The sequence below is a fragment of the Phalacrocorax aristotelis genome, chromosome Z, assembly GCF_949628215.1.
Source record: "Phalacrocorax aristotelis chromosome Z, bGulAri2.1, whole genome shotgun sequence".
Lineage (NCBI taxonomy): Eukaryota > Metazoa > Chordata > Aves > Suliformes > Phalacrocoracidae > Phalacrocorax > Phalacrocorax aristotelis.
Window position 1 is genome coordinate 28,235,515 of NC_134311.1, and position 15,087 is coordinate 28,250,601.

General features: G+C 41.7%; 1 protein-coding gene across 10 annotated transcripts in view; it reads right to left on the minus strand.

The window, feature by feature from the left end:
* Positions 1 to 15,087, minus strand: part of NRG1 (neuregulin 1) — a 183,960-nt gene that overhangs the window by 141,296 nt on the left and 27,577 nt on the right. For all 10 annotated transcript variants that reach the window (XM_075080078.1, XM_075080075.1, XM_075080073.1 and 7 more), the window contains exons 2-3: positions 10,977 to 11,154; positions 4,516 to 4,640 (exon numbers count right to left, since the gene is read on the minus strand). In XM_075080078.1, coding sequence (XP_074936179.1) covers positions 4,516 to 4,640; positions 10,977 to 11,154 — 303 coding nt within the window. The remainder of the gene's footprint in view (positions 1 to 4,515; positions 4,641 to 10,976; positions 11,155 to 15,087) is intronic.

Sequence of the window (15,087 nt, forward strand, 5' to 3'; positions counted from 1 at the left end):
GCTAGAGAGAGGAGAGATACACTGATTTCCTGCTTTAATCAAGTCTCAGGCAGATTAATGTGTGAGTAGAAGAGACTTTTCTTGCACCTGAAGTATTTCATAGTTGGCTACATGCTCTGTGGGTACTAGACACAAGGTGGTGCTTTTATTTACTTAATTCTCTGCTATCTTCTTGAAGGTAAGCTACTGGCTGCATTCAGAAGAGGAACAGCACACTTAACTTTAATGAATGTTGAATATCAGATTCTTACTGACTACTGTACAGCTCAGAGCTCTTAGTACCACTGCAAGTCCTATGGATACAAAACCAGAAGCTTGCATGGGTCACCATGTAGCTAATGAATTTACCAAGTCTTACTTCTGCCTACAGCTGAGCTACATGAACAGATCACCTGAGCCCTTCATGTTCCCTTTAATTCAGGCAAAGTTCTCTCACCGCCCCCACTCTGGACTCAAACTACATCAATTCACTTTACACAAATGTGCAGGATAAGTGCTCACACAAAATCCTGCACACAACCCAGCAGGTATCCAGCACTGTAGACTGCTACCTTCTGCAATGTCTCTGCAGGAATCCACCCTTTTGCACCCTGAGTCGTGCTGGGCACAGCAAACATCCTTAGAGAGGCAAAAGATTTAGGTCAACAGGTTTTAATGGAAAAGACTGACAAAACATTCAGCTGGAACTGTGGTGTGCTCAACACTTTAAAAAACAAGGACACTTACCTAATTATCTAAATAAGGGGGTTTGTGAGCACGTTTTCAAACACAAAATTGAAAGCTTTGGCTGTGGTATGAAGTATTCTCTCAGTGTTATTAAGCATAGTAAGGTCTTATGTTAATGAGAAATCCCATGAAAGAATTCAGTGCAAGAATTTTGCCTGGCTAAAGTGACAATTTAGGATTCAAAAAAGCAGTTACTATTGTATTAGCAAACCTATGCACTATTTATACAACTCCAGGAGAACTTCTTACCTCTATTCTGACCTCAATTACAATCTTTCTTAGGGGACAATACATGAATAGGAGTGAATGAAAATAAGAAGGCAGCTCATATCCTGTGGGCAAGTTATACTCATTATAAATTTAAAAGAGAACAGAGTAGTTCCCACTGCTTGCTATTAAGACTAGTAAAAAATAGTGTTTGTCTACCTATTTTTATATTTGTTGCCTTTTTAATCCACACATATGGCTCTATAGACAAGGCTTTATGTTCCTTTCAGTAAAAATGAGAACATTTAACAGTCTATGTAGGTTAATACATTTTGTGTGTGTGTTGTGTGTGCGTGTTTATGCGTAGCAAAAACTTTCACAGGAGCAAATTTGGCAGTTTTAAATAACAGCAATGTTAATGATAACGGTAACAGCAACAAGGATAGGAGTTGCTATTGCATTGACTATTACTGTTCAACACAGAAAATTTTACCTTTTCTGGGAATGAGATCAGGGAAAAATAAAGCTCTTTGCTCATGAAAACAAAAATTATTTTTTTACAAGTTTTTTATTGAGAAACACTCATTTTTCTATGCTTTGGAGCAGGGAATTGAAGTTAGCAATTTTCAGACATGTGACCTTACTGGTCACAGTAAGGTGTGGCTTTTCATATTCTTGGGGAAAAAACCCAAGACATTTGCCCTGTTCTTCAGGTGTTTTTTTCCTACTACCCATTACTAGCTGATGTTAGAGACAAGGCATCATGCTAGGTAGACCTTTGGTCTGGCTCTTCTGTGGCATATATCAGCAAAGAAAATTTCAACTAAAATAGTTAAAGTTTGACAAAATTCTAGGGAATTAAAACCAAGATTTTTATACCAAAACCCACTAATCTTTTAGTGGAAAGAGAAATAACCCCATGCCCAGAAATACTATCACCTTATCTACCCTTAGTCTTAAAGCACTCAGCCTAAAGGGAAAGGAAGATCTAGTTTGCAGATAGCAGGGCACACATGACAAAGAGGACCAGGTGAGGTCATTAAATTAAAGGTCATAATTAAAGTTATGGTTCACATAGCAGAGCAGGTCAGTATGGCCACAAGAAAGTCAGGCCCTCTGATGCATCTTTTTTTACCCCACTGTCGCCCTATCTGCTAGAGATGGAAAGAAGCAGCTTCTCTGCCTTACATGAGAGGTTCATCACTCTCAGATGTCCACACACCAGTTTTCTGCAGGGACTCCTGAGCTGCACTGGACCCCAAAAGCCCACTGGCAGGAAATATGCTGCTTTTTCTCTCTTTTTTTTTTTAACTCTCTCTTTCTTATGAGTAGTGCAGGACCACACAGATATATAGGACCTGAGTAATGACTGCCCTTCAGGGCTCATTACCGAGTTTGGATCCCAAATCTGTCATTAAGCAAGCAAGGGGAAGAGGTCAGGGAATGCGGGGGAAAGAGGGGTGAGGAGGTCACCCGTGCAGGGGGTCTGTCCCTGTTTGCAAAGCAGATGTTGCCCTCTGAGGCCTTAGGGATCCATTGGTCTTAAGTCACCAGATGTTGCCCATGCTGTTCCTCAGATCCAGATGGAAAATTCCATCATTAGGAGGAAAATTAGCAACAATTTTACTGGTAATTTATAAGCAACAACAAGCAGAGGGGGCTCAGATGTATGTGTGGTCACTAAATACACATGATTGATTTATTCATCCAATGAATGCAGCTATGCCTGATTCTAGATTATTAAATATCACTGAGATATTCCAGTTCAGATATCACCGAGTTTCCAGTTCAGATCTTTACAGACAAGAGCCAGCTTCCAGGTTTAGACTGGATCCATTCAAGGCAGTTTGCATGCATGGCTGTGTTTTAAACAACTTACGTTTCACAAGATTAGACAGATTCTAACATATCAGTTATAGCACATAACAGCGCTTGCCTGCAAATGTTTTTATTCAAAACCAAGCTCCCATCCCCCTGAAGCAGGAGTGTTTTGCTGTTATTCAGCACAGCCCAAAGGAAGTTGAAAAATCTGTGTCATGAAGCATAGGAATGAGGTCCCACATGTACTCCCCAGCCACGTCACCATTCCTTGTCTGAGAAAGCAATAGAGGATGGCCAAACATTTTTTTGCATTTATCTGTATCATTGCCTAAAGGTGAGTTTTGGAAGTTCCAGTATCTTGGGAACAGTATAGGAGCTTTCCATGTAAGCAGCTAATGAGCAACCAAAATTTGTATTCATGGAAACCAAGAGCATTTACAAAGCTACACAGAAACACTTACCCATTTTTTCTCCTAATAACATTCTGGTAAATAACACCTAATCTTTTATATCAGTCTCCTGACATCTGATCATGATTATAATACCATACAGCTAGTATGAAATCTTAGCACTTGAGATTCTTTAGTTGATGAAATAGAATAGCAAATACACAAAGCGAAACAGTCAAGCAATTACCATGTGACCACAAAACAGCAGATAGCCAAAGACAAATCCCACTGGCAAAGGTTTACATTTGTTCTTCTATTTATTTAAACAACTATGTCCCATTTCAGAGCACAACATGGAAGAGGAAAGCATCCCTGGTAAATTCCCATTGCAACAACATCTTTAAACCCATCTCAGATATGCATAGAACTTCTGCTCTGTTTGCTAATGAGGGCATGTTCCTTTAATACTTCACAACCGGCTGGACACTGGAGTTTGAATTATAAGAGCTGAATTAGCCTATGTCACTCTTAAGAAACAAGATTTTAGCTGAACTGCAGCCTCTAATGCATTCCCAAGGAGAAACAGTACCGCTAAAACATTTGTGTACAATGGAAACACCCATGAAATTTCATCAGAAGCAATTGGAACTTCCTGTAAATGAAATGAGCCCTGCAAAAGCAGCAATCTATAATAATTTTAAATCATTTGGGTAAGCCTGAATGCTATCTGCCTCATGAGAAGCTCTGCTCCTCAATAAATAAGTTTAAATCACAGTACCTGAATTACATTCATGCCTTTAATGATATTTGTTCAAATTCACTCATGTCTTTGCCTCCATTATTTTAGAAATCAAAAGAAAAACCTATCAACATCTGTGAAAGTAAAAATAGTGGCAATCAGAGCCATACAAATGTTACTTGGAAGACAAAGAGAGGAGTGCTGGTTTAGAAGTTCAGACTAGGACATGTTTTAGGTTAAATGAAACCTTCCCCACAGGCCTATCATGCCTCTGCTACTCATGTGCACTATGGGAATTAGAATAATATTCCCTTCCTTTCTTCCTCTTCTTATCCTGATTATTTATACTGTGTCTTAGATTTGGTGTTGGAAAGCATCTCACAGAAAATGCTGATCTCTCCTCAGATCTGTAGGAGGCATCCCTTTTGTCTGGATAAGGAAAACCGAACTTCTCAACTATATTGCAGGCAAGTCAGGCCTGAATAATTTTCTTAGCACACCTAATACATTTCAGCATTTCCACTTCTACTTCACCTGCAAAGCTTTTCCCTCCTCCAAACCCTTTTGTCCTGGTGGCAGCTTTAATACACGGTCTTTCTGAATGTGATAGTAAAACAAAGAGCCAAACCTTACCATTGGTGTCCGTGATGATAACACTGGCTTTAGTACTGTCATTCCCTAGTTTGCTGCTCACTCTGCATGCATATTCCCCAGCGTCAGCCAACGTGGCTCTGTAAATGTGAAGCTCTGAGTATTTCCTGTGAAATCAGAAAAAACATGTAAACATCCTGTACTGGAGTAACAGTCACTGCATCGACTAATGCACTCTTTTATTTTCCTCTCAGCAAAGCATCTTGTCTTCCATTCTTACTGACACATTAACACTATCCAGGTTTGAAAGAAGGGAGGAGGATAAAAAAATATCTCTCTTACAGGCTTCTGGAAAACAGGCATATTAATGAACTCAAATACTTGTTTATGCTTTTCTGCTTGAGAGGAGTCTTGTTCTTCAAGGAAATCTGAAAAACAACCTTCCTCTCTCAGCTGAATTGTTGAGTATCCAGATGCCACGGAGATGGGTGTAATATTAAAATAGATTACCCTTTCCTACAGGTTCATATTGCCAGTAGCAGAGTTCTGGGTAAACACTGTAGTTTCCAACATCTGACTAAATAATCATGAGATTAGGACACACCACTCTCTTTAACAACCTCTGAAACCCCCATAGTAAATCATTCTCCAGTGCTAACAAAAAATTATGGGCAGGAGCACAATTTGCATGAAGCTACATTTTGTTCCTGGCTCAGAGACGTAATTTAATCAGTCTCCAAGGTTTTAAGATTAGATTTTAAAATGCAGAACTCCTGCCTACCCATTAATTTGGTAGGAATATGTTCTGGTGTCATTCAAGGGGTCCCCAACTCATGTGATGGCAATTATCCTATTACCTAGACTGTGGAGAATGACTAGCTTGGGGAAAATACACACATTATTGCTGTTCCCAGTTTCTGTTTAAAACAAGTGTTTTGGAGAAGTTTTTGCCTGTAGGAAAGCCTATTCATTTATATACAGAATAGTAACTTAGTAGAGTGCACAGGCATTGGCTTCCCTAAGTTGGCCTACCCCAACATGAAGAACTGATCCCCAGGAGGCAGGGATTCTTCACTCTAAAAGCTTATAGTCACCAGCAGGTCTAGCAATGAATGCCAAGCTAAACAATGTTCGAGGAGTTGTTTTGCCTTGGCATAGCCATGTCTCCTAACTCTCCATGCAGAAATTATAACTGGTTACCCGTTCTGGGAACCATTGAGCAGGATTGGGTTCAGACCAGGAACAAGACACTTGTAGCAGGAGCAACCAAAATGTTCAATGCCACTTTCCAACGCATCCTTGCGAGCCATCCCTCCCTCCAGCACAGCAAACTATCCTGTCTCCTATCAAATACCTACTTATGGGCAACTCAACCTTCCCTGCCCTCTATGCAAAGGTCCTACTGCTGAGGAGTCAGCACTGTGGCCTTCATGGGATGAGAGAAGTATGCTAAGTGGACTCCAGCTGTGGTAGAAACCCATGTTACAGGAGTTTCTCCTCATGTCATGAAAGACGGCTGCTTTCTTGAGGCTGCTGGGCTTGCAGGAAGGAGGAACAGCCAGGTTAGGATTAGCAATTTGCTCAGGTTTGCTCAAACAGTAAACAACTGAACCGTTGACTACTATGGCTCCTTCTCAGGCAATGTTAGGAGCCCAGCTCCCAGTGCTGGGAAGTAATTAACCGGGCTGCCTTTCAGATGGCATACAAGAACAGACTGTAGCTGGTGGCGACCATAAATATATGAGAAAAATGTGGTTGAGACACTGACAGAAGTGTCCAGAAGGTGAAAGCTGCTGTCTCTTTGGGTGGGAATTTTGCACCTGACTAGCAGCTGTAGTTATACCACAGTAGAAATGGCCTGCTCTTCAATCTCCTGCCAGCCACCTACACACCTGCCTTTGCAACAGCCTGTTAAGGGCCTGTCCAGGAATGTCCAGCAGTAGTCTACACCACCTAACAGCTGGAGTGGACATGCGATATTTCCTATATCCCACAGGTTATATTTTAGTCATGCCTGCAGACATTCATCTAGATGGAAAGCAGCCTGTAGCCTCAGGGTGCTTCAAGAGGCAATGTAAACAGGCTCTGTTTTTTGAGGAACTCACTTCAACCCAATGATAAGCAAGAAGCACAGCTGCAGCTATATCACTTTTATTTGGGCATCCAGCGTATGTCCACTGCAGTCTCTTTTCCTCTCGGTATGATATTAAGTAATATTGATGCAAAACACCTTTGTGGCACTCTTGGCTTTTAGAAGAAGAAACTCTTTGCCTTAAACATTTATTTTTATTCTCTTTGTTTTACATTATACCTACAGGAAAAGGTAAGGAATCGTGTCTTCCTTTTATGATTTTATGATTATATTAAAATAGGTGAAGTGACCGTATTTCTTACAAAACTACTTCTAACAAGCCAAATTTAGACTTATTTTTAAAAAAAAACAAACCCTGTGTAAGGAGTGTTCTCTCTAAGAGCAGGAGAAATATTATGAATAATTATAGCCTTAAGAATATTATCGGGACATATCAAGACAGAACTCAAAACAGTCAGAGCAGAAGATGACTTATTAATGGCTGTAAATGAAGTAGCTCCCTAGTAATACAGTACACCAACTGTACTCACTTAAAGCCCCTCATAAGGGATTTTGTATTCAAATGCTTGTCCTTTTTTTAGTCTAGACCGTGCTACACCAAAAAATATCTCTCCTTATAAGATTTGCTTCTGCTGTATCTTTAGCTCATTGCCGCTTTGACACTGCTGAGTTTGTATTCATACATGAAAGGGAAAGAAATACGTCTGCAGAATGCAGTCCCAGCCCACCTTATCTGACTATTTGATTTAATTTTGCTTCCAGCCTTCAACTGTCATCGAGAATTGCCTGTCTGCAGGCAAATATCCAGGCTAAGCCTGGATGAAGCCCAAGGTACAGGGCACTTGCACACAAAGTTTTGTCATGCACTATTGCATCCAAAGCCATTAGCTAGGTGAAGTGGCAAATACCTTCCCTCTGCCCCAAAAAACCCCAACCCTGAGGAAGCTCTCTCTTCACATAATAAAGAGTGTCTGAATCTGTACAGCACACTACCCAAAACACAAATGTGCAGGCTTTACCTGGGTTTGAAATATGAGATGGAAAATGAAATGATACCACTACAAATGGACGGCATGGGAAAGTTAGATAGCAGGTGAAAACCTCTTGTCTGTTGCCTGACTTTTTCTGTATATCCATTAACGCAAAGGAATAGCTTAGAGCTTGGACACACCAATCAATCAATCAATCATGGCATCATGACTCATCAGCAATCATAAGAGCAGCAGTAATTGCTGCTGACTGCATGCTCTTACTCCATGACAAATTTTAGGCTAAAAGTGAGTGCTTTAAATGACTTTCCTTAAAATTTAAACTCATTCAGTTTCTCTTGACTTTCCAGTGTAAATGAGACGGGGGGCACAGTCATTCGGTGTGATATGTCATCACATGTCGGGGCTCTGCGCCTTCTGAAGCAACCACCCTGAAATCATCCTAGTGAGCTTAGAGGAGTGATCCCCTGAGTTCATTTTACATGCAAGGCAATCTTCAGAAGGCTAAGCTTTGAGAAAGCCTGCATTGCCAGAGTCTTCTGAACTCTTAAAAAATAGGAATACACAGTCAGCATCTGCCCCACTTCTGCAAATCCTTTGAACCAGTAGTATTCACGCTGGCCAAATGCACCCAATAAACACCAAACTGCAGTATTATCTTTTCCATGCATACTCCAGGTGCCAAGCTAAGGTATTAATTTTCAGTTTCTGAGCCAGACACTTCATCATTCTGCCAGATATTTTTGCAATTCGTTAAAAAACCTACAGCTAAATAGCCTCAGAAACATTTTTTTTTCCCAACAATGAGCAGGGTTTTATTCTGCCATCACGCAATGAGAAAGGTGATTTCTTGCAAAATATGACCATTGGGCACTACTTACAAACTTTGTGAGGTTTTTATAAATATGTGGAAAGCATTATTCTCAAGTGTTCAGGTTGAAGGAGTCAGTAAGACTGTGGTACCATGCATGCTAATGGTTCTTCAGAAATATTGCCTACTTTTTATGCAGCTATTTGACCTTTAAAATAGACATTAATCCCAGACAGCTCTACAACAACTCTAGCCTTCCTAGCTGATGCTTCCCACACGTGGTAATAGTAAAAAATTCACACTAAAATGCTTGTTGTCACAATATGGCAGCATACAAACATGACAAACATTTATCAATGTGCCATCAAGAGAAAACTGCAGAAAATAAGTGAGGAAAAACCTCCTTGATCATCGATATTCCTTTCATTTGCAATGGGGTCTTTATAATGTGGCTTTGTCTATCGTAATCTGCATGTTTTTTAATGCATTCATTTGCACTGTATTTTCCCCCATTTCCCTTTAGGCTTAGAATAAGTGCCTGTCCCACTTTTTATCAAAATGAAATCTATCTCCTCTTAAGCTGTTCACGTCTACTCAGTCCTGGAAGCACACACAAACAGCAAAAGAAAAAATGGCAAAGCACTGATGCATCCCCAAACTAAAATCTCAAAGTAGAAAGGCAAGGAAAATCCTTCAAATGTTAGCAGACATCTCTTGCCTTTCCCCTTCTCGTACTCTATATCTAGTGACTTTCACATCTCTAACTGGAAGGGCTTCTCTGTTCCACTCTAACATTTCTGTTTTAAAATAGAAAATAGAAGAGAGAAATTCCAATGATGAGTGATACCCTTGTGGTGGGGGTAGCACGCAGAAGTGTGACATGCAGGTCAAAGCCTACACTCTGCCCACTTACAGTGGGGGAACTGGACTTCAGATTTCCGTTTTCCAGCAAAAGGCCCAATTTCAATTTTTTCATTATGTATCTTTTGGGAAATTTTAAACATGTTTTGGCACATCAACCTGAAAAATAGTCTCACGCATTCCCCATGCACACTCTAATCAATAGTTATTAGCTAGTTTCCCTTCTGCCAGCTCCTTAAAGTTTTGTGGGGGAAAAATAAAAAAATAAAAAAAAAAAAAAGAGAAAGAACAGAGCTGGCAGAAGGCGCTTACTGATTCAATGCTGAACTGACAAAGCCAAGCCCCAGAAGGTGAAATCCTGGCTCCAGTGAGTTTGATCAATCAGCATCAGCCAAGATGTAAGAAGAGAAAATACTGTTTGCCCCCCACAGGCAGCGCTGAGTTCCTGGGGAAGCTGAGGACCAGGCTCTGACCTGAACACTTTCTTTACAGAATAGACTGAAAATACAACGCTTGCAGAGACATATGGCCCTGCAAATGGGTCCAGACAATTTGCCAGGCTATCTGCCACCTGGAACAGCTCCATTTTGCAAATGCTGGAACAAGACATCACAGGTTCCTTTTTGCTCTCTGTGCGACCGTGGCACAGGGGCTGCAGTGATGCTGCTCTCCCACCCTCTGTGTTTCACCTTGTGCCCCAGGCTGGGGTGCAAGAAATTGCAAGGGAGGGCAGGACATCTGGTTTTCAACCTGAGTAACTCTGAAAGGTTATGCACCTGTTTGATTTTGGCTGCTGTTTTGCCTAATGAGATGAGACGAGACCTGACAAGAAGTATGGGGGCACCTGACACCCTGAAAGGAAAGATCTTTTGCAGAGCCCACCCCAAAACCTCTTCACCTTATACAAAGGGAAGACATAGCCAAGTACAGCAGATAGCAGCCCTGCCTACTAAAAGCAGACGTGAGAGTTGAAGGGCTGTGTTCAAACAGATTTTCATAGCTTCTTTTGATGGATGAGTGGCCACAGTTGAAACTTTAACTTGAACAAGGTAGAGACCAAACAGCAAGAGCCTTGTCCTGTCTCAGTGCAGAAAAATGCATTGTGTAGCTTCTCCTTCCTGGCAGAAACAAGGCACCAGACCATGTTCTGGCACTGGTAGTGACATGTAGGGGGCACTCTCTCCCAGCCAGGAGGATGATATTTGCAGGCTTTGCTACTCATCTGACACTTGCTAGACCTGTGCCGCCTTCTGCTTGTGTGGGAATGCTTCTGGTAAAAGACTACTACAAGCTTGCATAAGGCATTCAAAGCTAATGCAGGCAGCATTCAGCCTTTCTTAAGGACTACATTGCTTGCAAAGAATATCTCAAAAATATTTCCAAATCCACATTTCTTTGATATTTTAAATGTTCTTGGATTTTAGACAATAAACATAAGGTACCTCTGTTCTCGTCAGTAGTTTAAAAATGGCCTGTCTCCAATTTTACTGGTTACAATTATAGCCTTTGGCTATAAGAAAATAAATAGAGCTTGAAAAGGGAAAATTATTTATGAAATATTTATACCATACTACCTCTTCATCCATACGTTCAAGAAAAATAACGTCAGTGTCTGTTTCCCTAAATTTTCTTCCTCTGTAACTCAACAGCTTTTAGCTTTCTGATATTGCAATTAACAATGCCTGTGCTCTGGTGAACAGCTCTCCCCATCCCTCCCAGCCCCATTTGTGAGAAATGTCTTTGTACTTACTTTTGTTTTTTGGGGATCTTGATATTTTCTGGTCTGTTTTTTTTGGTTATTTCCTTTCCATTCTTCAACCATTTGAATCTGAGCGCAGGGTACTCTGAAGTGGTTTCACACCTTAGCACTAGCTTCTGACCCACAGAAGCCTCTTGGTTTTTCATTTCCTTCAATTTGGGAGGCACCGCTAAAGAAATAAAAGAACAAGCTGGTGATTAGGCCATTCTCGTATGGGAAAACAGTGCTAACTCAAGCTGAGATAGGCAAGCCACAGAGAGCAAAACACCAATCAGACTAGCAACACTTCTACATCAAAACCTGAAAAATAAGGATAATTTTTGTGTTACATGTATCACCCTTGAAGCATAAGGGCATAACTAATGACAGCCTAGTTTGGCCCTTTGGAGTCCCCCTACATGGGTCTTACAACCTGCAAGCCATACACAGCCTTAGCAAAACTAAAGTTCTGCTTCAGAATACAGTATGAAGCACTAACAACACTTAATTGATCATGTGTATCTAGACACAAGACAGCACTCTGTGGCAGGCAGCCCTGGTAGGCAATACAGAAAGGGAGGATGTCTTGCTGCTTTATTTATTTTGATTGCTCTGAGTAAGTGGCTATCTGAAGGCTCCAGGTGCAAGTAATGTGACAAGGAGGTAAAAGCATAAATAAATACTCAACACCTTCCCTAATCTGAGGGAAAGGCTTTTGCTCTTGCCAAACATTATACCCCACATTATACACCTACCTCAAACCTCAGCTTGGCCCCATCTTTTCCCTGAGGCAAGAGACAAGAGTCTTGGAAGCCCATCAAGAGAATCAATATCAATTAAGGGTATTTTGGACCCAGAAGGGGACAGACACTGCATTGAAAATGCTCAGCCAATGGCTCCTGCACACTGAACAGCTCCAGCTGATGCATCTCAATTTCTACTGTGTTGTAGCAAAGGTGCTTCTTGTGTGGGTAAATCTCAAACCATTTAGGGCTTTCTAAGTTAGACTTCTAATTTTTCACAAGCAGTACCTATTTTTGAGCATAGGCTTCACAAGAACAATGCAGTCCCTCTGTGGGACTTCATTTGATCCTGTGGGTTAGCTGTAAACCAGCCTCTACCATGATCCAGTATTAAGATAAAAACTCCTAGTTTAACCTTACTTCCCCCTGGGGCTTAAGAGAACACCTTTACCACACAACCAGGGAGGGCTAATACAGGGAGCTACAGCTGGTCAGCTGGTGGGTGACAGCTTGTGAGTCCATCCTGGCTCAGCTGTGCCCTGTCGTTGGTCTGTACCTCCAGGGAGTCAGTATTCCCGTGCAGCATCTCTAGCTGCAGTGTGTTTTGTTTCTTGAACAGTTGTAATGTTGTCCAAGGAAACAAACTGCCAGCAGAGCCAAATGGTTCTCATAACATGCAGATCAAGAATGTTCATTGGGACACCAACAGGTCTCCAATATGGTCCTGTACAAGAAGATATTTTAACAACCTGGAATACACTTGATTACATTTTGATCTCTCATACTTGTGTGTTTGGGGAAGACTTGCTGATGTCAATTGCCCTTAATTATTATTCCAGTCAGACAAAAACCAAGCAGCACCATCACGGCCATAATTATGAGAGGCGTGTATAAAGAACTGGATACACCCATATCTGATAAGCAGTTGCCTGCTGCAGGCAGCAGCATGGCCTCTCCAACATGTCACGCAATCTTTCTGATCCCACGGAAGTCCAGGGAAAGCCTGAGTTCTGATTGAAAGTTCTGATTAAAAGGAAGGTGACAAATTTTTCCATGCACTTCTGCTGGTGTGGAAAACAAGTCCCTGGCAGGAAGTCTTAGCCTAGACATCAGCAAAACATCTAAGAGGGAGACCTTCTCTGGGAAGGGTGTTGGTGGAGGTTTTACACAGGGGGTAGGCACATGTGTCAGGGTGGCACTAGGATGGATCGGGTAAGGCCCAGGATTTCATGACCAGAGAGAAATCTCCCCCAAAATGTCTTCTTATACGTTGGTTTCCATTTTCTACCCCCTTACACTCCCTCTTACACCCACCCCCACCCCCTCACCCCCCATAATTTTGGCAATTCCAGAGTGTTCCCAAAATGCTGCCAAAACAATTTTTGCTTTCTGAAAAACAAATGCCCACACACCATTCTGAAGCCAATATGTTTAAATATATATACTTTTCTGAGTGTATGTGTATTTGTATATATACATACATTCACGTAAGCACACATGTGTAAATATTCAGGCATTTACCCAAAAGAGAGAAAGAATTTTTGAAAAATACCAATCTTTAAATTTTCTGACAAAAATAATTAGCACTAATTAACAGCCTTACTACTGAGGTATATGGTTACGGTTTCATTCTGTTATCAGAGCGTTAAGTTTATAGTCTTTTGTCACTATGTAAGAAAAGGAGCTGCAGAGGTGTGAAATAAAAAAGCAATATTCCTTTCTTAACCATATTTCACTTATTATAGTCCTAGTCCGTATCATGTGTAAATTAAAAGAATAACCACAATTGCAAGGATCAAAATTTTTGTGCTTAAGACTTCAGCTGATTATTGATTTTCCTGTCAACATAGCAGTGTGAAACTGGGAATAAAAGGGAGACGCCATTTTGTTCCTGAATTTTATTTTAATTCAATGTTATCTGTTCAAAATGACTTGCAGATTTTTACCTCCATTAGAACTGCCAATGAAAAAAAAAAAAAGCATTGAATTAATATGCTCAACTCTTGCCATAATTCAGGAGTTACCAGGAAACATAAAAGAGGATTTTATCAATGGCAGTGACCCTCACTAATTCACAGTAACTCACTGTCCAAGCATGCAGGGTCTCCAGGGAAAGCAGTAAAAGCTGTTCACAGACATGACAGAAAAGAGATTGTTTCTTTTTTTTTTTTTTTTTTCTCTCCTTTTCATTTACACTATGTTTGTTTCCTTTCAGCTGCAGTTTTGCAAAAGTTAATCAGACCTGCCAGGCATATGAGAAAGCTCGTGCTGATAAAACTACAGGACTGGGTGCTTGGATTGAGATCAGCTACAGCGTCCACTGTTGCAAGAGGCAGTTGACTTTCATCACAGTCTGTGCCAATTTCTCCAGCGCTGGCAAGACAGACCTTGTCTGCGGGGTAAAAACGCTTTCAGAGGAAGCAAAAATGCTTACAATGATAACTAGACATTGCTCCCCCTGACACCTCCCTCCACTCGCCTCCTACCCCCTCCCTCATTGTCCCCACAGCATCTCCTGCCAGCTTGGCTCCTTTCCACCGCTCCTTGCTGCGCCTGTCGGGCAGCACCACTCCCGCCACCGGCGAGGCTTCTGCGCGCTGCTCCGCCTGGGGCTCGCTGGGGCTGGCAGCAGCAAGGGAGAAGGGGCAAGGAAAACACTTTCTGCATCTCCTACACATGGGTGGAGGTTGAGGTGCCATCTGGGACAGGATGACTCGGTCGAAATGTATTGTGGAGATGGAAGGGAGCCTCCCAACATTTCCTGCTGGTCGTGTTTTGGGCAGTGCGGTTGTGAGCAGCTCAGGTACAGCGGCAGCAGAGCCCTCACACGTTCCAGCCGTCACAGAACGGCAAAAGCCAGGTAGCAAAGCAAACAGACAAATCCTGAAGAGAAACAGTGGAAACTAAGCGTGGAAGCACCCTGAAAGTGGTGCTGCTCGAATGAAAAGTGTGGCGGGATCCACTGTATCTGTATTCCTCCTGCCGAAACACCGGGAGGGCCTCACATTTTAAGAGTCAATTAGACACACATAAAGGTGCCCATGTTTAACCCCAAGCTTTTCACACTCCCTGGTCAGGACTTCTCTCTGTGACCTACAGACCTCCCCTGGTTTGACAGACATTGTGAGAAAGCAACAGGGGTGATAACAGCAAGAAAGGGCTGTTGCATTGTGATGAGACCTCACAAAGCAGCGGAGCGCTTAAGCCAGCTAAAGTCCCACATTGTTGGAAGAGTTTAACAGACGAAAGCATGCAAGGTGTTAGATCTCTGCCTATTCAGATGTCCTGAATATCTGTCATTTTGTTAGCAGGTTTTTTTCAGAAGTGTGTGTCCTGCACGCTATCATTGCAGATAAGGAACACGCATTTCCATATTCTCT